Here is a 25,382-nt window from a genome sequence, read left to right as displayed (position 1 = left end):
ACGCTGATCATTTTATTAAAGATGAAAGAATTTAGGCAGTTTTTTAAATCTCTGTGCACCAGTGTTCGTTTGACTTTGGGACCTGAAGTGGACGGCGTTTTGGACCCACAGAGTACGGTAGCCGTAATGCTCCGACAATCTATCAATTGGTGCGGCTTCGTAGCTTACCAAAGTCATACTAAAACATTTTTTGACAGATTTTTGAGCGCCGTGTACCACATAAAATTGGTTCGAGGTCAGTAAACACAACCAGAATTCATAAGGCGCACCGGATTATAAAGTACACTGACAATTTTGGAGAAAATTAAAGGATTTTAAGTGCGCCTATAGTGCGGAAAATATGGTATTTGATTTATACGTCATATGAGGCAGTTGTGTTTAATCTTATGAATGTCTTCAAGATGGTTTTTTTTTTTTTACATTTAAGTTACTCACATAGTAATGTGTGCTTTCTGGGGAATAGGCTTTCCAAAACTGGAGAAAAAAGAACAACTGTCTTCATTTGTTATAACAAAAGTTCAAGTTAATGTCCTCCAGCAACAAAGAAGTTTACTCAACTCTGTTAGAAACCAGCTTAGGCCCTTCTGATCCAAGTCCTGCATATCATCCTCCCCTTTACTCTTTCCGTTATAAAACAGATCGCAGATGAGTTTAGCAACACATTACCCAACCTTCGGGGAATGCATTAACTGCAGATTAGAGGTGGTTTTATAACTACACCCTTTTTTCTTTTTTTTGTACCGGAGAGATCGATTCATAACAGGTACAAGGCAGGAATCGCACAGGAGCTACAATGACAGCCATTAAATTAAACATTGATCTACAAACATAGATTCTGCAGCTTGCTTGCAGGGTTCGTTTTGAAAGTTTACCCACTGCTCGAGTCTTTATGCATTTGTGTAGTGTTCCCCGTGTTTAGTGTTTGGCACGCTCGCTGGCAAGACAAATTTGTCAGTTTGCAAAGTGAAGACTCGTAGCCCTCGCTGCACTTTAAGGTCACTGCTGAACACGGTTGTGAAAGCAGTCGGGTGACTGCAGATTAGATTTTCTTCCTTTTTGCCTCGAATGCTGCTGTTGCACTAATTATTGTGAGCGTGTGGCAGTATAGGGAGTAGAGAGAAAGCGCTCTGTCCTTGGTTAAGGCAGTGAGCTGACAGCGAGTCATCAGTCACTGTCAAGTCTTGTGTATTTTCGCTGTCGCTTCAACTGAATAAAAGGGTCTGCCTCTGAAATCGGTGACATGGACGGAAGGAAGATGTGCGGAGTTGGAGCGAGAGAGATGAGACTTTAGACTTTGAGAAATAAGATGTTTTGGGGCAGCTCACAGCAGGTGTGAAAAATAAATAAAAATGCGGATAGATACCGAGGCCACCATTGTCATTCTTTTATGCAACCTCTTTTTTTTTTTCTTTTTTTTTAACAGCATGTGGGTAACAGCGATTTTGTTTCCAACTTTTAATCATGTTGTGATGGCCTGAGTCAGCAAGGATGAGAGTGCTGCATATTTTATAAGCTGTGTCTGCCAAATGGTGGCAACAGATGAGTCAACTGTACTTGTTGCATAATCTGATAACAGCCAGAAAAAGTAACAACTTGGCATGTCATCACATCTTAAAATCCATCAAGTTCTCATGCCTAAAATGACAAAATACATTATTCTTAATAGTTTAATAACAGGTTTCTGTAAGTCGGACATATAACTGTTTGATTGTGGTTGGGGAAAACGTCAACGTCAAGCTAAAACGCTGGTTGATTGAAGCAGGAGGGCTTTAATGTCAGAGTTAGATGCTTTGTACGCACAACTGTCGGTCTCCGTTTCCTAAATGACAACCAATGCAGCAGAGACCACAAACAGTCACTTGTCAAGACACAGGCTGTTTTAAGCATAGAGAAAGGATGCTGTGTAAATGTAAACTTTCAAATCCAGATGCAAGCTTGTTTTGGCAAATGACTCCAGAAGAATGCTAGTAGTGACCAATAGTATCCATTCTTCTAAAAATCCCTTTGATCAGAAAACAGTTTACCATGAAACTAGTTGTGTGGTTACAGTTTAATTACCATTGGCTTCTCTTTTTCCTTTTCACTGAAATTTTGAGATTCTAATTTCAAAGACTAAATGTGCTGAAATTATTATAATCTAATTGATATTTAGCGTGAAATTCGTGAAAAATACAGTGATTTTAAAGGCTGGAATCGCATTCCCTTTCCATTCCCCGATTGGTTTGACTAATAGGTTCCACCCTGCTTTTTTCTTTAAGTGCTCAGTGTTTATTTTTAGCTTGTTGGCCTCTGGTGTCAGTTTACCGACTTTTTTTTCTTCAATATTTGAACTCTCCACTAAGTACAAGCGATCCATGGTCCATTTAGCAAAGTCAAAACACGACCATCCTGCTGAAACCAAAGACTCTGACAGCTCCGAGAGGGGATATAGCGGCCCTCCTCTCCTAAGCCGTGATTGACTGAGATGTTTGTTGGCACAGGCCACTGCCACATGTTGGACGAGGACACTCCATTGACGGAGGACAATACTGGACTGTTGGCAGTCTCTGAAACTGCATCCAGATTTCTTGCAGGTCTAAATCTGTGAGAAAGTGACCCCTGCGTGATCTCTGTAAAGTTCACACTACAAGCTCATTTATATGAATTTTGGGAGGTAGGAAATGTTTCCCAGAGTGAACTATGGGCTATTTTTGAAACATGAGTCAGTGTTTTTGGTGGGGAGTGGGCCTAAATTGTTGTCTCAATATCGTAACATTGACAAAAAACCTCTTACAAAAGAAAAGGCTGGTAACTTAAAACCTGACATGACTGCTGCCTTAATCTACCATTATGCCACCAACTGGGCTAGTGTGGCAATTTAATTAAAACAGTATAAATGGAAATGTAACGATTATCTTAATCTCACTGGTTGCCAGCATGTGAGCAGTCTGTATGATCTGTATGCTTTCTGAGTTGCTGACTGAATAAGACGAAATGTCCTCACCAAGTTACTTGAAAGTCAAGTCTTATATAAAGCAAAAGTTTTTTTTTCATGTTTGTGACTAAATGCCATTTGTCAGATCTCCAACTCAGTGTAAACTATTCTTTCTTTCTTTTTTTTAAGACTGCCGCTGAAGTGTGACTTTTGTGAATGGCACTGGGCAAAGCCTTTAAATAATGTGGCTGCGCCACGTGAAAAGCCTATCAGGCCGGCTCTCAGTAAGACGTTAAGGGAACAGGACAGGCTGATGAGAATGAATGGGAGGCTGCTAACCCACAAGCTTGTTCATTCTGCATGTATTCAATTTTCCGGCTCTGTTTTTTTCCCCCTCTCTCTCTCGCGCTCACTCTGTCTACAGTTTTTTATTTTGGATTTTTTTGGGGGTCAGTCTCAATGTGAGTAAACTGCCTGGCAAATATTTTTTGCTTGTTTCCAGACTTGGCGTTTGTGAATATACTACAGTGCTGGCAGGTCATTTTAATATATTACAATAAATTTTGCCCAAATTGATTTTTATGAATATTTGCTTTGTTTAAAGAATGCCAGCAACATTCTGCCTATAAATAACAATCGAATCCACAAAGGCAGTCTTTGCAGAAGCTTAATATGACTAAAATAGGTTGAAAGTAATCTCATTCATATATTTGAATGTTTGAAAGAAGGTCCGGTCATATGCTAAAATGTACACATTCAGTGCTCTGCTTACTGTTACATGTTGACTCGTCTCACTGCTCTATTTTCGTCCTGTCTTTGTCTTTTATTTGTATGTCACCTCCTACCTCTCCACACTTTGTGCTATTCTTTTGTAGCCTATCGTTTTCATTCAGCCTCCCGTGCCGTGACAGCTCGTGCTATTCTGTTAGGATTTGTGTATTTTGCAGCCTCCTCATACACTCTGAAGTGACACCACCCAGGAGATTAGGGACTATTTCATTTACCTCCCAACCTCCTCACCTTATCTTTTTTCACATTTATTATTCACTGTACATGTTCTGAGCCTGTGAAAGGTGCCATATGGGAGCAAAAATTATACCTGCACCACTGTATGAATAGTCTTAGTTTAATTAAACTGTCATGTTTCTCCAATTTTGCTGATGGTTATTTTCATTTAGAGCCACATCTCGTAATGAAATTTGTACTCGGTCAGTGGCGTTGTCGCACGTGCACACAGGAGAACCTGCACACACAATCGATAAGCCTCCCGTCTTAGTGAAACGAGCATGCCAGGTTTGATTACGGTGCATTGTTGTTAGAGGTTATTGCTTATTGTCCCTTAGGAGACCGCTCATCTTCAGGTAAACTAGGTGTTTTAGTCACACTTCAGTTGGACTAATGAATTATTGACCAATTATTGCCAAAAGATCAAGAGCTATACTAAAATGTTCATGTTTTAAGATGTTTTTAGGACAATATGACGCCAGCCTATTATGCTGTCAGGGTGTCATATTTAAAACACTGTTATACAGCTATAGCTCACATGACTACAAACAGATTTATGTTTTTTTTCCTTGGAGTAAGCCCGTCTTTTGTTAGCGTTAACAAGAAATTAAGCCTTTAATCACACATTGTGGAAAAAGAGACGTAACAGTAGACACGTAGCTTCAGCTGTCTGTGTATGATGTTCCTGCGGCCTCTGCGTTTCCTTGTCATCATCATACACACACGTGTGTGCGCGCTGAGGATGCTGCTGTAGATGCGTTCACCTTGAGGGAATGGTGAGGCTGGCTGGAACAAATCCCAGACTGCAAAAAATAAATAAATAACTCACGTACTATACACAACAGTACTGCGGCTACATAAAATCAAAGCGGACACACTGGGGAAGAGTCTGAGGTCATAGTTGGACAGCTTTAGTGTGCTGCTGTTGTTAAACATGTGTGACGTTGCTTAGTCAGTATTTACGGTGGGAAAACGAACACGCTCATCCTCTACGTCCGTCCTCTGAAGTCATCCTCTCGCATAACTCTCCTGTTTTTGTTTCATATCCTTTGCATCATCATTCACCATCCGTTGTCCTTCAGCATATTTTAAACACAGTTGTCTATTCTTTAAATTTTCCACAGCAACTCTGTTTACCTTATCTTCTAAAAAAGATTGCCTGGTCAGCAGGATCAGAGAAAACAAGGCAGCATTAGTGACAAAATCCGTTCATGACTGAAGCAAAACAGGACTCATGACTCCTACGTCTAATATAAAAGACTTGATGTGTACAACCGGGGAACAAAGAGTGAACCAGGTTTAGGTTGCACATTAGCACAAAAGCCAGCAGCTCACACTCAGCCCTTGTTTGTTAGTTTGAAATCAGCGTTCAAGTTTCCAACAGTTCTGATTACTGTGACCATGCAGTCAAAGTTAATTATAGCATTAGCTCTATGTAGCCACAGTAGCTGCTTAATGTACCACCTCTAATTCTGTATTGTTGCAGGGACATTGCCATCAAAAGTAATCCTCTGGGTCATCAGTTCCTCTGATGGCAGGAGTCCACAAACAGTCTTGTGATCACTCCTAAAGAGATAATGTAGTGAGCTGTTCTTTGCTCATGGCTAAAATGTTTTTAGATAGTGGGAGATGGTGAGTCAGCTGCTTGTTGTTTTCAAAGTGTCAAAAAAGCTGCTAGGCAGGCATTTTACAGATGTGGTACACCTGGATAAGTAAAGGATGATGAGCCTGCACTACAAACAAGGCAGCGTCTTACAAACAGAGGTGACGTTGGTTTTTTAAAAACATTTTTACCTGTTGTAATAATACAGCTGGCTCCTGAAGAAAAGTTTCTTTTCATTTGTATAAGATGTGTTGCCTGTATGCTAAACTTTATCCTCATATGTTGGCATAGAGATCCATTCTAGTGTACAGTACAATAAATGATACTAAAAAGCATTAACGGGGTCGTTTGAAGGCCTTTGCTGTGGATGGAGAGGTTTTGTTCATGTCATTCACTCCGTACTGCTGTATCCCCCGTCAGGTTCTTCCACAAAGGACGTGGGGCCATCGCTGGGCCTAAAGAAGTCCAGCTCGCTCGAGAGTCTCCAGACAGCGGTAGCAGAGGTAACTCTGAACGGGGACGTCCCCTTCCACAGGCCTCGCCCTCGTATCATCAGGGGCCGGGGCTGTAACGAAAGCTTCAGAGCAGCCATCGACAAATCCTACGACCGACCGGCCGCCACGGAAGAGGACGACGAGGGCATGGAGACATGTAAGGCATCAAATGGTCCATCTTAATGTGACAGTCTTTTCGCAGCATCACAGGTTTGATTCCCACAGTGACCACGGTGTCCCCCTAAGCAGGCGGTTCCTTCGCCTCCAATGTGTCATGTGAAATGTTATGTGGCATTGCATTGGGTTAGTGAAATGATGCCGACTCACACTAACAGCAGCAATGATGATTCCCAGCAGGGATCATTATTGAAATAGATGAAATATCAGTGCCTAAAATTTTGACGTGGCTTTCATGCTTGTGCATGGGAGTGACGGCATTCTGACTAATGCTCAATATCTGGCAGCTGATGTTATCACTGCTTGTGGCAATGGCATATGTGTGAGTCAGGATGTAACCTTCACTGTATCAGATATCACAGGGTCACAAAGGGGCAGCTTACGTGGAGTCGACAGTGGAGCTTCCATCTTTTAGGAAATCTGTTCACATTTTAAACTGCCGTATATTAAAAAAAACTGCTTTTTAATTTATAGTAAAAGTCGAAATGTGTCAAAACCTCTCAACCATACATTACTTTTTGAGCAGTGTTAAGTCAATTTAAGTAAAGATTACACAGGGTAACCTGATAAACAACCCTCCTTCTTTGCTTTAGTCTTTTTATTCTGTGTAATCATGAATTAAACATTCCACATATAAGAACTGAGAATGAGACAGCAGTGTAGCTACTGTATCTTTAATCTGATGTGCTGATTGTCCAATGACTCATTAACTATTCAATAACCGCACTATTACAAAAGTATGAAGATTATGTAATTTAGGTAGCGTACCGCACCATAGTGTCATAAAACTGTACAAATGTGTCGCTGTTCACCATAAGTCTGTGTCTAATAGTCTCTAATGGTTTCTGTCTCATTTTACAGCAGAGCTCTTTAAGCACTTGTAATATGTATTTAAATTGTATTAGTCTCTTGGTGCTTAGGAGACATAATTGTGCGTTTATGACTTATAGATTTTCATTTATTAAGGTTATTGATTTTCACATGTGCTACAGTCCATCTTAAAACTTACCTGTTCAATGGTTAACATGAACGAATTCTCCGTTCCTTTCCATTTTTCTTCCCCTGTTGTCTTCTGTTTTTATCGCTCCCTCCCTTTAGTGGAGGAGGACACTGAGGAGAGTTCACGGTCGGGGAGAGACTCTGTGTCAACAGTAGCGGACCAGACGCCGCTGTCGATTACCGAAAAGCCACTGGTCAATGGCACAAACCGCACCAAAGAGGAGAAGAAGAAGGACAAAGACAAGGGAGGGAAGGAAAAGAAGAAGCCGGAGGGAGGGAAGGAGAAGGACAAGGGAAAACCTAAGAAGGGGATGCTGAAGGGACTCGGGGACATGTTCAGGTAAAGTTTTAAAACTTTTTAAGTGAGTAACAGTAACTAATCAAAGACTTGTGTGACTTTATGGTTTCATTAAATAGCAATCAGAGCTGTAAGCAGACAAGTCCTCATTAAATTTTACAAAGTTCAGTTTAATTTTCAAGACATTTCTCTGCATGCAGTGTCAATATTTTAATATATGCAAACAGATTTAAGCTCGTGAGCTTACAAGGCAACTAGGGGTCATCTTATTGAGTGAGTCTGTGTATGTAGTCAAACACACACTTGCATTTTTTTTGTATTATTTTACTATTTTTACTTTTTGGTTCAACTTTGCCTGAGAACAAACTGCAAAACATAAGCGCACAGTTACGGTGGCCCTGAGAGGCCAAATGGACTAGAACTTAAGAAAACAACAGTAATAAGAAAAAGTACACAAAACACAAAGGAAATAAAGAAAACGACAACGGAAATAGGAAAAAAGAGATTTCCAAAAGCACAAGTGTTTCTGGGGAGACAATAACCCGACGGACCCAAAACTTACTGGGTGTGTTTTATCATGATTGATACAATACTTATGACGGATTTTTAGGCTAATCAAAGTAAAAAAAACTTTATCCCCAAGGGGCAATTAAGATAATAGTTAGGCTAACACACTTAACGCTCAAATTTTCTTTTCTCACAAAACCGATAGATCCTCCACTTCTTTTAAGTGTCTCCCAGCGCAATTCTGCATATTTTGGTTCCTGCAACTGGTCATGATAAAACACACCCAGTAAGTTTTGGGTCCGTCGGGTTATTGTCTCCCCAGAAACACTTCCCTTGTGCTTTTGAAATCTCTTTTTCCTATTTTCCTATTTCTGTTGTGCTTTTGCACTGTATTTCCGCTGATGTTTTGTGTTTGCAGCGTTGGCCTCTATTGCTGATGTTTTCAGTGTGTTCAGTTTATCTTGTGGTGTTGTAACTTGTGTCTTGCCTTGTGTAGCAGACAAATCCGCCTCCAACATGTGCACTTTTCCCCTTAATAAAAGCAAGACGGCAGCAGAGGATTTTCATTTGAGGGAAAAGCGTAATACCTTTGAGGGTTTTTGTGTCCTGTACCCCGCCACCGTAACTTTTTAAGAGTGGAAAAAGAGAGAATCTTGTGTTCAATATCAGAGCTCGTGTCAAAGCCACAGTGATCGATGCTGTGAACAGCTGATACAGCCTCATTGAGCAAGCTTTGTGTTCTGTCTGCCTGCGTGAAGAGCAAGAACCTTAAATCACTCATTATAGGTCTAGACATGGACAACCTGAACTTTCTGGGTTTTTTTATTCTTGTTTTTTAGACAGATGTAATATTTCGCCTCATTTTTGGAACGCTTGGTAGAACAGAAAGACCTACATAATGGAGACTATTGACAAGCCTGTTATACAACCGTGGCACTGCTAAATAGTCTGAGGAAACCTTAATTAGACTCCCAGACAACTTGACCTTTGTGGTTTATCTCCCTCTAATTAATTTCTTTTCAGCCTCTGATATTTCAACTGTTATGCTCTCTTATAGCTAAATAGCACACACAAACGCACTCTCATTAGCGTGTTGTCTACATATTCCCTCCCCTTTCTCTGCCCCAATCCTCATTACTATTGGTGTACAGGTCCTTTGGTCTGCAGGTCTTCTCATCCGTTTTGTTGGAAAGCTTTAGATCTTGCCAGTAATTTTATCTGTCTGTGATACTGACCAAAGTGACAGTGACACAGAGTGGGGAAAACAGCGAGTATATCAGACAGAGTATCAATATTTGATGGAGAGAAATAATGAGGTCCACAGAGATGAGGAGGTAACGAAAATATGTGCGAAAGAAGGACGGGGTTTGGAGCAACAGGTAGCGAAAGACAAACGCAATCTTCTGAAATAAAAAGTAGATAAGAGAATAAAAGGAGCTTTAAACTCATGAGGGCGAGGGAAGGGAAATGGATTATGTGGATTTGAGGGGAATTTTAACAGTGAACGGGCAACATTTATAGATCCAGTTTATAAAATGCAGAACCAAAGATTAACATTACAATGCTTTCAAAAATTTGTTTTTCTTATCAGTCAACTTAAACAGAAAAATAAATAAAAGATGTAAAAATTCAGATAAATATTTGGTGTTACCGCCCTTTAAACAATAAGATCCTCTTGCAGTGTTTCAGGGAGTTTTTGCAGGTAGGCGGGGCTAGTAGTTGTTCTTTTCACTGAGATGGTTTGTAATCACTCCAGATGTTGCCATCATGTTGCAGAATGAATAAAAAGACTAATCAAATGCCAAAAATCATAAATACTATTCTGTTATCACAGATTACGGAGGTGAGCCAACTGAAAACACATTTTTTTAAAAAGTCTGTTAAGTGGGTCTTCATTGAAAATAATTTTTGTCAAATTAAACACAAATCTGTTTGACATGATGGCTTAATTAAGTGGACCTAATACGCTAATCTTCAGCTCCATATTTTTATTCTTGGACGCTACTGTAATAGCTTTGTATAATTTAAGGTTTAAGTTTATCTTTATTTATCTCAAGCTGGGCAGGGCCTAAAATGAGTCATTATAATCTCTCTTTAAGCCAGCTTTGTTCTGATTGGCTGCCCCTTACAAACAGAGGGGCGTGTGCCTGAGATGACCATATTGAGAAAATCCCCTCTCGGTGACATCACACAGCATTAGGAGCAGGAAAGTCTCATATGGAGCTTAAACTTTAAGCCTTTTTTTGGGCGTCATGCCGTCCACTAATACATCCACTGTAACACTACAGAATATAGTTAATGTGATATAATATTTAATCCTTAAAACATAGGAATAAAATGCAAAGTACAGAAAAGGGGGATCAGGGGTTGAGACAGTGCAGTAAGACAATAGAGTTGCATATAAACGTTGCATTGTTATACACATCGACAAATACTGTAAATAATTCCAGTATATACATTTGACCTAATTAGCTCCAACATACACATACTTGAAGATATGCATTGCACATACTGACATGCAGAGGTAGATATGCACAAGCTGCAAATACATGCTGGATTTTGGATTTAAAGTGACAGGGAAGCTCACGCATACAATTTTGGTCACAGACAACCGCACACTGCAGTAATCTTCTTTCCTTTCTTACAGATGCACATGCACTCACACCGACTTAAGAGCTAGTTTCCTTCTTATCCTGCCATATGTTAATGATTGGTGTGTATTGTCAAAGCATCAATGTTATCCTGCTCTGATTGGCTCAATATTGCCCACATCAGATCGGATCCATTAAAACGCCGTCTGGCTGCCTGTTTGATCCACGCCCAGTGTTTACTGGCCGAGACAGCTGTGTGCCCCAAAATAATGATGTGAGATCAATCCATCTGTCTGTGTGTGTAATCTGGACCTCATACTAATTTTAAAGGGCGCATCCCAGGAAGTTTGGCTTCAGTAAACTTGATATTGAAGCAAGTTCCTGAAGAAGTTCAAATTTTGAGGGGACCAGTTCATTTTATGGATGCAAATTTTTAAGTTTAAACAGTAAGTCTTCCAATTTCATCAAAATATAAAATATAAATATATCAGTTCTGCACAAACTGTAGTGTCTTTACTCTATAATTCATACTACTGGGCAAGAAAGTATTGTATCTAAGAGGAAAATTAATAAAGTGTATTATTTACATCACAGTTTGTTTATTTAGATAAATGACACTGGTAGAGACCTAATCTGAATATATATCACATCTGAACAGAGCAGGAAAAGCGTACATTTAAAAAAGCTTTTTTACTTTTTGCAATGTGCTTTAAAGACACACAAAAAATACCACATCCAGATTCCAAAATAAGCATAAAGAGAAAATCAAAGGAGGAAAAAAAAGTCCCATTAACACCCACATTGTGTGACTGAAAGGTGATATGTGGGAGCTACAGTTTAGCGAACACCACAGCAGTGAGCATTTAGCAACAAATATGTTACTAAGAGGGGGAAAAGCATCCGAATTCATGTATTCCATTTGTCAGTGTCAACACGTCGTGATGAAACTTAAGGCAAAGGCTGGCTGTGTGGAGAACAATGGCACAGGTTTTTATAAGTGTGCCCGTGTCACTCTGTGAAATGGGAAGTTTGATACCAAGAGTGGCTGTACAGCATGTTAAGAGCTCCCGATGAGTGTCATGTGTTTGAGCGAGGCAGCGTTTGTGAGTTAAGGTTTTATGGTGCGCGAGTGTCGGGGAGCTTTGATGTGTTAGCATGTAGGAGGGGTGGATCAGGAGAGGGAGGCCCTTAGAAGTTGGAGGACCGTGTGTGTGTCTGTGTACGCACTCACGCACACGTGTGTGTGATCAACAGAGTTGCCACTGCCTGACCCTCTCATGTCTCGAAGGCCTCACACTCAGTCCCAATCAAAGCATCATTACCATCAGCCTCTGCCAACAGTGCGGCCTGCCAACTGTAGCCCTCCCTCCCCCTTTCTCCCGCTCCTCTTCTCTCTCGCTCTCTGATCATCACTTGGACACAGAAGCAACACCCAGTCTATGGGCTTGGCATCTGCGAACGTGGTCATTTCCCAGAGATTTGAGGGCTACACTAAATTTGCAGTGGTTTTAGTGCATGTTTGTGTGCGAGTAAGCGGAGCAAGCTTAGACTCGGAGATGGCTTGAACAGCGAGGAGGAAAGATTAGTCATGGATGAAGGGACGTCAATGCATCGTGCTCTGTTATTTTGCTGCCCGCAAGATAAAATGCTAATAATTGTGGTCCTTATAGTCGTAGCTGTAGGTAATAATATGTTTATGGTGAGGTATTGCATGTAGTGCTGGGTGTTCCTGCAACTTAAGACATGGTATTCAATCTTGCAACACTACACCAACAGTGATGCAGCATGAGTAGGCTTAGGAAAGCAGCAGGAGCATTTTCTGTGAGTTCACTTTGATTTGATTCTTTATTGATTCTCTTCTTCATTTTCATTGGGTTCTCATTGGCTCTGCTTTGAGAGTCACCACCATCGCTAAGCAGCATATCAAAGACATTACATTCATGCAAATTAATTACATGCTGTGTAGTCAAATTTTTGTGCATGTTGGAGGTATTTACTCTCTTTGTTGTGGCCAGTGTTGGGGTCAAAAAAAGTAGTTAGACGTGTTACACAGAACACTTTGTGATTCTACTTTAGAACACTGCAGCCTGACTGCTCATCACTGCTCTTTTGTTACCTGTTGAAGTTCAGGGTCTGGATGCTGGGCTGGGGTCGGCATTCACTCAGCTTTAACATCCCTATGGCTAGCTTAGCATTAGCATGCGGTCTGTCCAGGTGCTTGTAAAGAGCCGAAGATTCATTAGCAGCATGTTAGCAGTTGTTTCTGTCCTAGTTTGCACTTTAACATCGTGCTCTCATACTTTTGCACAATAAAAATAAAAGTAATGTCATATCCACACTGTAGAAAGCGCCACTGTTCCTCCTGGTGTGCATTAATCTGTAGTGCAAATGCAACCGATGACCGGAATCGATAGGCAAGCAAACGAACAATTCCAAGGAACTGGACTGCTGGGAACTGGTTCTCGATTTTATCCTTAGTGGTTAATTGTAATAACAGTCCTTCCTATTAATCTGTGCTCCAGATATGGTGAGTTATATTCTAATGCGTTTCTGTTTCTATGTTACTTAGAGCTAATATGCAAGTATTTGTAAATGTGCACCCATGCAGATCATGGTTGTGCCTTCCCTCGATGAGGGGAAATTCCACCTGTCATCTAAATATAATCACTTCTGGGTCTTAAAAAACTAAGATGGGGCCAAATGGCGCAACGGGTGATATCTGGGTTGGTACATCGATCATTTATATGGATATATATTTATATATAGTCCATGGTTAATCTGTGTATAGTGTAAGACAAATGTGAGGCATTCTGCAGACTCAGTGTACAGCTGGATTGATTAAAATATTTTAAAACAGTGTAAGAGTTCCATCATTGAAATAAATGACTGAAAAATTCCGATGAAACACCTTCCTTGGAGACATGAATTTAAATGAGTAATTTCACATCGGGTGAAAAAAAAGTTGGATTGATGAAAACTTTTGCACTAATCTAAATGTGGCCTCGGTGTGACAGAAGACACCAAGGCCACCTTAAAAATCTTAGTTGTTTTAAAATTAAAGGTGTACACGTCAGCTGCGGATGTAATTCGATTAAATCGGGTCATCACCAAAATCACTGGGCAGCCAAGTCCATTCATTGGTTGTTGAGATGTTTTGCTCATGACCATGATCAGTGTGTCTCTGCCCAGTGGAAATCAAAAACAAGTTACTTGGCAATTAGCGTTGCTCCTCACGCACATCTGATTATGCGAGTTCCCGAAAAACTGCGGCACGCTACCAAAAACTTGTTTTCACTTTTTGTGCTATTAAAAGGATTAACGGTGTTTCACGGGTGGTCTGCTGAATTGAATCAGCTCAGTCTCTGACATTTTGAAGTGATCTTTTCAAACCGCAGAAAGCAGTCAAAGCCTCTTTATCGATGCTGTTGCACTCACAAGACGAGGCGGGCCTAACTGTGCCTGGAATATAAGATTATTAAAAGCCCTGGTGTCATGGTTAATACTCTGTCTCCTCCTCAAAGTTTTCCTTTTCAGTCATAAATCACACTGTGCGGGTGTTTGCGCGCGTACGTGTGTGTATGACGAGGCTGTTTTTTTTAAAAGAGGCTGTTAATGAAAGTTAGTGGTGTGGAGAAAGTGTCAACCGTCTCTCGCCGTGATAGATCACTTGTGCTCTTAGCATTAACGGCAGGCTGTCACTCTGAGCATTTCAGACAGCCGCAGTTAAATTAATCAAGTAATGGCCCTTAGTCTGCGCCCCTCCCCCCTCCAGCTGCAGTTTTTCCTCCTCATTCCTGTCTCTCAGCTTTTCTGTTTGTCTTTTACACTCCATGCTGTCAGTATATGCTGTCTTTGGGGTTAGTACTTAGCACAACATTCAAGGAATACTAGGGAAGGTGTGTAGATGGTGAGAAAAACTAATTTGCAAGGCATTTTGTTTGTCTGTGTTGGGTCTTAGATGGTAAAGACGTGACAGGAAGCAGGTCGAACTCTGAGCAGATCGCTCGTTTACCAGAAAGCAGCTTGCTTTTTTTAAATTCATTTATTCACTCATTTTGTGGAGAAAGTTCGCAAGCATTTACCCAGTTGACATGTTATGAGCATGTGGATGATGCAAACCCACATTCAACTGTACCCCGGTTCTTTAGTCCAGCGGTCCCCAACCCCCCGGGCCACGAACCGGAGTCGTTTGGTACCGGGCCGCGAGAGTTGAGGCTGGGGTGTGAAATTTATGGTTTTCAGGGTTTTTATCCTTAACTCTGTTTCCCTGGGTCTTTTCCCGTATTATAGTTGTGTGTCTTATTTTGAAAGAAATATTCACGCATTACCATAGCGACCTGAGAGCATTAAGAGGCAGAGAGGCGGATGTTACTCTCAATGTTGTTGGCGCATTTCAGGAGGACGCTGCTAATAAAGTTACACAATTACACAGTGAATTCGCTTTAGTCCAGTGGAGCAGGAGTTGATCCATCAGTTTGAGCTATGCCTTCCTGTATGATGTCACCTTTATAGGCGCAGCTGAACTAGTGTGTGGTATCGAAGCGGTTTCTCCTTTTTTAATGTCTGTGAATCTACTGAAACAAGATGCTAGCAGCATTGCAGTGCAATAGCAGGGACACAACATTAATCAAAGTACCCTTGGTCATGTTTTTCCTTAGAATTTTACATACAGGAATAAAATCTATGCTATGCTTTAGTTTCACAGTACCTAAAAGAGAGTAAGGATGTAACTCACCAGGAGCTGCAGAATATTGTCACATAATTAACCTGAAATATAATTTATATCTGGGTTGTTTTATCTTGGGTCAAACTTTTTAACCAGATGCTTACAGCCCTGCTTTTCCCTCTTGTAGCCATATTAGGAATTTCAGCTCTCGCTCTCAGACTTGCTGTTGTGTACACCGAACATAAACATGTGGCCTCGCTAAAGCTGTGATATTGTGACACTTACATTTTGTTCTGATATAAAAATCTATCATCACATGTTATGTAATAATGGTATATCTGCTACTAAACTAGTAGAAATATAAACAATATATCAGCGACTTCTTAAAAATGCCACAAACAGAAAAAGTCTTGGAAAGTCTTTTTTTCTCTCTCAGTTTATTTATGTTTTTAATGAACTATGACTGTAATCCACATCTTTTACTAATTTCCATATAGTTTTTATCATACTCTTCTTTTTTTCATGTCTCATTTCATTGTATTTTTCCACAAAGAGAATTACACGATTCATATGACTTTAATTTAATTTTGCATTATGCATTTTTCTCTCAGGCCTGCATTCATTTATTTTTCTCTCTTACCTTTTCCCCCGTGCGCTGCCGTTTTCTTCTTTCTCTTTTATTTTTCAGTGTTTAACTCACTCCTACACTCTCTCACCTCTGGGTTTTATGTGCGGCTTCATTTGCTTGTTTTGTTGGTTCTTGTGCTTCTCTCATCGATTTACTTTTGTATTTACTTTTATTGCTTTCAGTTCTCTTTCTTCTGTATTGATTTCCATGCAAACCACACATTCACGTACCTGTCATCCAAGTGTTTTTCTTCTTTCTCTTTTGCACTTATATTCAGGCAATTTACACTCATCCTCTTTATTCTTTAAGCGCACTCTACTTTTGGAGTTTTCACTTTCTTTCTTTTTTTCCATCGCTCTTTCTTCTGAAGCTTTCTCACACAGACGCTCACACATTCCTTTCAAGGTAGTCTTTGTGCTCTTCGCCATAGTTTAGTTTTCGGTCTTAATGGTTCATTCAACGAGTTTCTCTTGTGCGTGTTCATTTTTTTCCTCTTGTTCGCTGTCTTCCTCCTCTTTCATTAACACACAGACACACCTCTTTGGTTTTTTCTCAGCGCTGTCTCTTTCGAAGTCGTAGATATTCTCTGCGGACCAATTTCCCTGTGAATAATCACGGCGGTTCATTGTAGAAGCGAGCGCGCTGCCAAAGTCATTTCTTCAACAGGCTGCAGCTTTATACTGAGTCAATCAAGCTGAAATATCTTTGCGGTGCCTCCTATTCGGTGAATCGTCACTCCCTCCCTATGAATATAATTACTGTGATGGGCTGCGTCTACGCCTTCTCCACAACTTTAAAAGAACTGAATTGGGTTTGAATTTGTGAGAGCTACTTTTCAAATGCTTCATTTGTGGGCTTGATTAACTGTTAAGTCGTAGCAGTGGGCTGTTTTTGTGATCGCAGACAACATTTCAGCCGTATTGGTAAAAGTTGGGTTATTGTCAAGGTTCTGGCAGACACGCCTGTGTTTCAGAGGACAGTTTTGCATCACATTAGCTGATTAAGAGTTTTTTTAAATTGCACCGTAGCTTCTGACTTTGTCTAGTCATGCAGCAGTAACTTGTGACGAATCATAATTTGAATACAACAAAAAATTTTAAAGTGAAGTATAGAAACATTAATGAAGTGGTGGATATTAATTGTTTATGTACTCCAGGTTTGGGAAGCACCGAAAGGATGAGCGGCCGGGAGAAAAGATTGATCGTAAAGGCTCCAGCAAGTGGAGGCCAGAGGAGACGCAGGTGTCAGACGAGGAGACCATGAAGATGAGGATGGAGCAAGAAAGGTGAGGCAACTTATGGTTACGTATTCTGAAAACTAGTGGATATTAATGACATTAGCAAACGTATATAGACATTTAAACAGATTTGTGTTTCAAATAAGATTGAAAAGCCTGGTTCTGCCGGAGCTTTCTTCCTGTTCAAAGGGAGTTTTTCCTTCCCACTGTCACCAAAGTGCTTTCTCATAGGGGGTCATATGATTGTTGGGGTTTTCTCTGTATGAATGATTGTAGGGTCGACATTACAGTATAAAGTGCCTTGAGGCAGCTGTTGTTGTGATTTTGTGCTGTATAAATAAAATTGAACTGAATTGAATAGATAAGTATTTAGCTGAGTCAGCAGTTCAGTGCAGGCGAGTTGAGCTCTTCCACATTTACATTTATAGACCCAGTTTCTGCAGGGTGAAAACAAAAAAAGAAAAGATTTGAAACAAACTCTAAGTAGAAAAATTCTCAGACAAAGTCTCCTCACTGGGAAAAACATGAATAGTGCCAAACCCAAATTATTCAAAAGTATGTGGACACCATTGTTGTACTTTTCTCTGGTGCTCAGATAAGCACATTATTATAGTTTCCAAGGTTCTCTATCTGAACAGTCAATATTGGAGCATCAGTTTGTTGGACACATATTTTAGTTTGGGGAATCAGAAGACTGATTCAGAGGGTTCGTTTGGACATGCATCTCACTCACAGCAGCCATTAGGCTTTGGTTCACCTCACTGTTGCCAGCTAAGCAGCTTTGTTGCTAGGCTCAGCCGCTTTTCATACCTGAACCTACAGAAAGAACTGCTTTGCAAAGGTCTCACTGCAGCACTGGAGGCACAGCTCTGTTCAGCAGCGAGCTCATGCTCACAGGTCCCGTGGGTTGCATGAAAAGAAAAGAAAAAACACTCGCAGTAATCATTTAACTTGTAAAGATGACTCAAACTGTAGCACAACCATTATCTTGATTACATCTAAAGCTTCAGAGCCCAAAAAAATGATGGTTGAAGCAGCACTGGTTTTTCATTTTATTGTGAAAAATCTGAATGAAGCTGCATAAAAATTAATTGAAAGAGCTGCTTTCTCTGTTTAACAGTTTAATAAATCGATAGTCTCTGTGTTTAAATAATGACTACACAGTTAAAGAACCTGTGCCTTCTTTTGCTTTTACTACGTGGGTGCCCAAAACCAAAAAGCCTCAAGTGGCAAGTCCTTCTCCCACTGCAACCCACTCTTCCCTCACCAAAGGAAATGTCAGGCAGGCACAGTGCCAGGTTTTTGGGGGGGCAGCAGTTTATAAATGCCAAGGCCATTACAGCCCTGCCAGCTAATTAAATCCCTTGCTCTTGGTGTAGGGCAAGAGTCATTACTCCCCACAGTTGCTTGTTATGAAAATTTGGTTTGTAGTCTTCCTTTGCGCCTGCAGAGCAGATAGTCTAATAATATGATAATGGCTGAGTCTTTATTTTTAATTGGTATAAAGTTAACGCAAAGGCCACGTCAGATGATTTGGTTGTTATGCTGGATATAGTTAAAAGTTCAGACTGGTCCTTTTGTGTGTTAATCCCGTCCAAGTGTTCTCTTATTTCTTGCTCTTAAATATCACAGTCACGTGTGTTTATTACACACAACTTGGACTATTTAAGCCTGTTCAGGACTCCGTTATGTTATTTCACACACATAAGAACATGGATGACACAAATTACATGTAGCCTACTGTAATGCTTTTGCAATAACGTTCTGAATTCAGAGTAGATTTAACTGCATTTGCTTTTATTTCCAACTCTCAGACAAGCGGTGAAGCTTTTTGAGCTCAAAACACAACTAGAAGTTTCCAGAGCTTAGATTTTTTTGTCGTGCTGTTAAATGGAATGTAGGTTACATTATTTTTAAACTATATTAACCTTGATTTATTAGCATCATAAAATGTGAATTAGTTATCAGCCTATTTCTAGCTGATAAAGCATAAGTCTCATTAAAAGTCATACTAGATGTACTAGAAGGTAGTGATAGCATATTCTGTTTTTTTTCCTTAGGTTTTTGGGTTGAGTTGTAGGTTCTCAGTTCTCTTTGTTAGTGTGAACAATTTTAGTTGTGTTGAGTTCTTGGGGCCAAAGAGCCAAAAGAAATCTGGCGAAATGGTTACAAGAGAAACCAAAAAATGTCCAGAGAGCAGTAAAAAGTTCGTGCTTGAAGCAGAAAATAAGATCATAGTATTTCTTAAGTCAGTGTGTTAATTATTTTATAAAGTGTTGGCTCTTAGAGGCACTCCAACCAAGTGTGCCTCCAACTCATCGCTATACACCCCAAAAGCACAAACACGCTTCTTGTTTATATTTAAGCTGAGAGATGCTGATATTGACGGGGAGATCCCTCGGAGCACATGCTCAGACTGTGGCTACTTTGGTGTTAAACAACGATCCAGTTTGCTGTATTGCCAAGCCGCTCTGCACCTTCGGCACCTCACTGCAGAAGGTATCGATTGACCACTGCCAGAGGCTGTGGTTAATCCAGCTGTGATTGACTAGATGAATGGATTTCCTCACAGGTTTAATTCTCAGGTCTCAAAGGACCCTAGCCCCAAGGCAGACGGACAAACCTTGACAGACAGTTCAGATAGTACGCTACTGGTGGAGGTTATTTGAAGAAAAGATAAATAATACAGGTATGCGAATAACTATTCAGTAGTGTCATAAATTTGTTACATTATATTATGTTATTTGATCTAAATCGAATGGTTTTTACTAAAATTACAGTACTCGCAATACTAATGCAAGACCTCATAGTACTGTACTGTTTTAATAGAGCACCTTGCTCTCAGACTTCTCAGACTTGTGGTTTCTAAAAGTAGAGTGGGAGACAAAACACTCTCTTGTGGAATAAGCTTCTACTTGACACCCTCTGTATAGTAAGATCAGGTTTAAAATGTTCCTTTTTGATAAAGCCTGTAGTTGTCGCTCTGTCAGGTGACCCTGAATGATCGCCTTAGACATGCTGATATAGGCTCAGGTTGCTTGGGGACTTTCCGTGATGCACTGAGCATTTCTTCTCCACTTACATCTTTTCATTCCCTATTTACCGATACTGCTTGTGGTTACATTTTATCTGTTTTTTCCTAGAGTTGGTGTTTTGTCCTTGCTGCCCCTCTGATCATGCTAGAGGTCTTTTCCCGTTAAAATGGAAACCCTTCTTCTGATCATCGCCAAATGCTAGCTCACAGGCTATCGTTTGATTGTTGGGTTTTTTCCAGATCAGTCCAGATAAACGTTTTTCGTTGGGCAGCACAGCAGGTTTTGCCTTAACCATCTGTAGACTAAATCAGATCATGCTTTGACATAACTGCAGTCACATGACCAGAGGTTACAAGTTCAATCTATACAACAGACTTGCTGTATATGAAGTAATTTGTCACAGTGAACTTAATTTGACCTCAACACTTGCTCAGTACTGCTACTCTTGTTCAAGATTAACAGCATCAGTCTAAGTACAATGCGGTGTCCCTTTTAGATGTGTCGAACCAACACAGTGATTTAAATGGCTAAATTAGCTCTTCAACATGTCCTGAAGTTCTCGAACTAATCATGTGATTCAGATGTGCTGACCCAAGGTGAGATCTAAAAGTGCCCACCCTAATCTAAGTACAATGCATTTTGTGTGTGTGTGATTCTAAAAATATCCTTAATTCACACAGAAGTGTGAATTAAGGATATTTAAGGCAGCATTGTCAAACCCTTTTAGTATTAACCTTCAAAAATCACAAGTGCTTTAAAACCAACTGCAGCTAGTTGTCGCTAAATCAGGAAACATTTCCACGTACCCGTGTTATCAATCTAAAAGGTCTTTCAGCAGCCATCTTGTCCTGCTGGACCTTCTCCCTTCATGTATTTCCTGCCTTTCACTGTAGTCTGTCAGTTGTGTCAGCAGTACCGGTAAGAGAACGCTTTATTACACAATGACTACAATAGCACATAATGGACCATTGTTCTGGCGTGATGTGGTAGAAAGGTCACTTGTCAAATATATTTCTTCTACCATAAAATCCCATTCTGCCATTTCTATACCCTTTTATCTGCCACCTCTTCCTCTCTTTCTGCTCTACATTGTTTTTATTCCCCCTCTGGGTCTTTTGCCACTTTTCATTGGATTTCTTAATCATTTACTCTACATGGTGAGACTTCTTTCGTCTGTCATTAAGGTTATTTGTTAAAGAGAAACCCTTGTCACATGCAGGTATTTTGGGATTAAGAGTAATGATATGGCCAAGTGTGGTTTTCCTTCCTGTCCCATTTCAGTCAGCACTGCATTTGTGTTTGTGAAACATTTTAACCGTTTAAGTGCTTGTCATGTTGACACAGACGGTCATGGTCTTTGTCTTAAAGTAACATTTCCTGTGTCCTTTAAAAGTAATTCAGAAAAGTTGGACGTTTTGGAAAGCTTGCTGTTTTGTGGGCAATGACAGCTATTGCTCATGTATATGTAGCTTATGTAGATGGAAAAAGATGAGCACAGACAGATGGTCATGGTTGCAAAAAAACAACACCACCACCACAGCTTGAACTCTCACAGGCTCTGGGGAGGCCAGTCCATGACTGATGGCGTTCCACTGTGTGTTTTTTCCTATCCTGGTATGCTTTCATTGCATTGGCAACGTGTTTGGGATCATTGTGATGCTGAAAAATGAAGCTGTTGCTAATCAGTGACTTTCCAGATGGTTTTGCATGGTGGATCAAAATCTGGCCGTACTTTCCCGTGTTCATAATTCTGTCAATTTCGACAAGATCTCCATCTCACTGGCTGAAATGCAGTTCCAGACCATGACAGACCCTCTGTCATGTTTTACAGATGGCTGTAGACATTCACTGTCGGATTGATAACAACTTGAGCCAAAAATGTCCATTTTGGATTCATCACTCTGTGAAACCTCTGGCCACTGATGTCAGTACAGTTCTTGTGTAATATGACATACCCTGTCAGGGTCCGTTATGAATGGCTTCTTCCTTTGAGGCCATTTCTGATGAGTGTTTGGCCAACATGAGATGGATCAACTGAGGGGCCAGGTCATTTCTCAGGTCCTGTGTCACATCTTTGCTGGATTTCTTCATATTTATTAAGAGCATGACTCTCATCTGCTGTAGATAGTCTTCTTTTTGTCTTTGAGGGGTCCAGTTTCCTCATGGACATACTCCACTGCATGTAGAGATGTGCCAAGCTTTCAGTTAATCAAATGAATACGAGTGGAAAAACCAGCTTACGTTAAAAAAAACCCAACAAACATTGAAAGACTTTGACAAAGCCAAGAGAACTAAGTGGGAAGAATAGTTTTGGAAAAGTTTGACAATGTCAAGGAAGTCTGACTTCCTGGAAGCAAAACGTAAAGCTAGTATAGGTTGTTCCGAGTTTCTTTTTCACACAACACAGCACAAGTGTTTCAATGATGCATCCTCCCTAACTCAGCAAGTGGCCTTGTTGACCCATGCAGTGACTTGTTATGGAAAGGGGCTGCACAGAAAAGGCCGTGCATTGGATTGGTATGTCTGGCCTTATCTTATCAGCCACTGTGCTTGTGCATACAATCAGTAGTTGCTCCCACTACTTCTGCTGCTGTTGCTGTTTCACTGATGGAAAACACAGTTTTTCCTCTGGGTTTAAAGATAGATCCCTCAAGGGCCTCACTTCCTTCTGCTCTATTAGATAATCGCTGAGTCCGCAAATAGCGAAGACACAGCGTGCGACTCCGCCAGCTTTCAAGTTAAGTTGTTGGAATAAGTGTACGTTTTGCCAGAAATGATTGTCTACCCCCTGACCAGATTCAGTGGGGAGCCGCTGAAACCATCAAGTTCATTAACAGCCTACTTTTTAGTAGTGAAGCATTTCTACCCACTTGGCCTTGACTTTTTTATCTTCCTTTTTTTAACACATTTTGTAGTCTACGGTAGGGAGCCCTCCTTATTAGAGTTATTGTTTCATTATGCACACCATGCAATTTTTCTGGAGGAAATGTTTCAGATTTTAGCCCACTGAGTTTTCAGTACACTTGCACCCCCTACCTTGTCACCACGGCGCCTGTCCCATTCACTTTCCCACTGCCATTAAAAAGAGGCCTGCAGAAAAGAGAGCAGTATGATAATTGGTAGTTGTAAAGCTCTGATAATTGGCAAGGCTGTAATTACGGGGGCTGCGTGATAGGTAGTCCCCCCGCTATAGAAAATAGCATTGCCAGTTATTCACAAGATAATGGCCTGAAGAGAAAGAGCGAATGTGTGATTTTTGTGTGTGCGTGACAGACAGAAAGATGTCAGATGTGTGTCTGCGTGTGTTGTTGAGGGAGAAAGAAAGAGAAAAGCATGTTAGCTATATATTAGCACTACTCTGTGAATACAAAATGCTTCCCTTGTGCTAGGTGTTATTGGGGGCAAGAGATTGTCATGCATTGTTTATGGTATTATTCAGTGGGGAAAATTGCATAAATAATAGACTCCAGATCTTCTCTCTGTTTTGTAATGGAAAGTTAAAAAGTGCAATAACCAATCAGCAGATGTTACAATGGTTCATCTGGTGTTTTGTTAATGTGACGACTGAGATTTACAGCATCTCTCATCTAGATTGGACACGCTACAGGACTTTTTTTTATATACAAAGAAAAAAGTAAAGCACCATCCTAGTTTTCCATGTAGCCCTTTCAGCCACAGTTCAAAGTCATACATCCGTTCTCTTTTTTTAGTTGCAGTGTGCATTTACAATTTATAGTTGGCTACTGTCAATGGCCAGTGGAAACCAGACAACTGAAAATATCATACTCAGAAACCTGGTAGTTAAAAATAAAGAAATAATTAGTGAAACTGCTACTAGTAAGTTTTATTTAGATTATTAATTATTCGGTGAATTTGGTTTGTTGTTCTGAAAGAGTGCTGTCTTCAAATGTCTTCCCTTTTTCAAACCAAAAGTTCAAAATATTCCAAAAGACACAAAAATTGTGTTGAAGAATTATTCAACTTTGATGGCATTTCTTAACATGCACTTTTATTGAGCAATTATTCTACATCTTCCCCAACTATATAAGCCTACCCATGGCTCTTGAGCTAGCTATGAGCTAGAAGATTATTATATCTCATTTAGCCCATCTCTATTAACCCTGTAGACATCACTGGTGTTTAGTTTTCCATCTTTATTTACATCCACAGTTGTGGTTTTGGAAATGCTTCAGCTAGCTAGCTAACTTATGGCTAACCTTGTTTTCATACAAGTCTGAATGTTGGTTTATTGTGATGCCTTTTAGATTAGCCATCTTATTGGAGCAAAAATGGCTCTAAAAGGTGCTCCAGGGCTTGCTTACTTTTGTGAAATAAAGGAGCATTAGGACCCAGAAATGTAATTTGAGTAAACCAGCAAACACTTGCCAGAAGAAGCCAAAGAGTAAAGTTTTTTTTTTTCTTGGCCTCATTTCCTCAAGCCGAAGTTTAGCAGATAAGATACCTTCTTTTCTTTTTTTTTAACCTTAAAGTTTTTAAAAAACAACAACAACAGCCCCCAGTCTTCTGCCAGTGGGTCACAATGAATAAACCTATCACACAATAGTAAATGTATAATAAATACATTTCCCTGTTAGTTTTTTTTTACCCTTGATTTTTAAGAAAAAGTACAAAATGCAACTGATCAGATATTGCCTGGATTTTTACCTTGGAGAAACTGCAATATTATGTCTTAATATGATCATTTCAACCACGAGATTGTTATTGCATTTTAATATAAATAACATCACCTTTACCATCAGGATCCAAGCTAAGACCAGAGAGCTGAGGGAGCGTCAGGCCAGGGAACGAGACTACGCTGAGATTCTGGATATAAGTCGATCGCCGGAGAGATCCTCTGAGGAGGACCACCAGTACGCTGGCATCAACCAACTTAACAGCTCCATGGACAGTGGCCATAGTCGCCCCCACAGCCCCCGTGATGAGCACCCTCACATCCATCCACAACACCAGCACCAGCACTCCGATACCCTCTACACCCAAGTTAGCAAGGCACGCAATGAGCGACCTCCTTCTGCAGACAGGTAAGAGGTGAACTGGTGTATTTCAAGTGTTATGGGCTCAATCCCAGCAAGTGGAGCCATGATCATGTGAACTTTTCTATTTCATTTCTTTATTATTTATTTTAGTCTTAATTACATTCATGAATAGCTCTGAAGTTAGATTCCCCCTCAGAAGCCAGGTGACGGGCTGCCAGTCACAGTTCAGCA

The 25,382-nt window shown here is 40.3% G+C and overlaps 1 protein-coding gene across 7 annotated transcripts in view; it reads left to right on the top strand.

Annotated features, from left to right (window-relative positions):
• Positions 1-25,382, top strand: part of LOC116331649 (partitioning defective 3 homolog) — a 235,355-nt gene that overhangs the window by 156,051 nt on the left and 53,922 nt on the right. For all 7 annotated transcript variants that reach the window (XM_031754405.2, XM_039601967.1, XM_039601966.1 and 4 more), the window contains 4 exons: positions 5,943-6,173; positions 7,292-7,532; positions 17,039-17,167; positions 24,915-25,196. In XM_031754405.2, the coding sequence (XP_031610265.2) occupies positions 5,943-6,173; positions 7,292-7,532; positions 17,039-17,167; positions 24,915-25,196 (883 nt within the window). The remainder of the gene's footprint in view (positions 1-5,942; positions 6,174-7,291; positions 7,533-17,038; positions 17,168-24,914; positions 25,197-25,382) is intronic.

The sequence above is a fragment of the Oreochromis aureus genome, linkage group 18 (assembly GCF_013358895.1).
Source record: "Oreochromis aureus strain Israel breed Guangdong linkage group 18, ZZ_aureus, whole genome shotgun sequence".
NCBI classification, from domain to species: Eukaryota; Metazoa; Chordata; class Actinopteri; order Cichliformes; family Cichlidae; genus Oreochromis; species Oreochromis aureus.
This window is presented reverse-complemented; position numbering and strand designations above follow the sequence as displayed.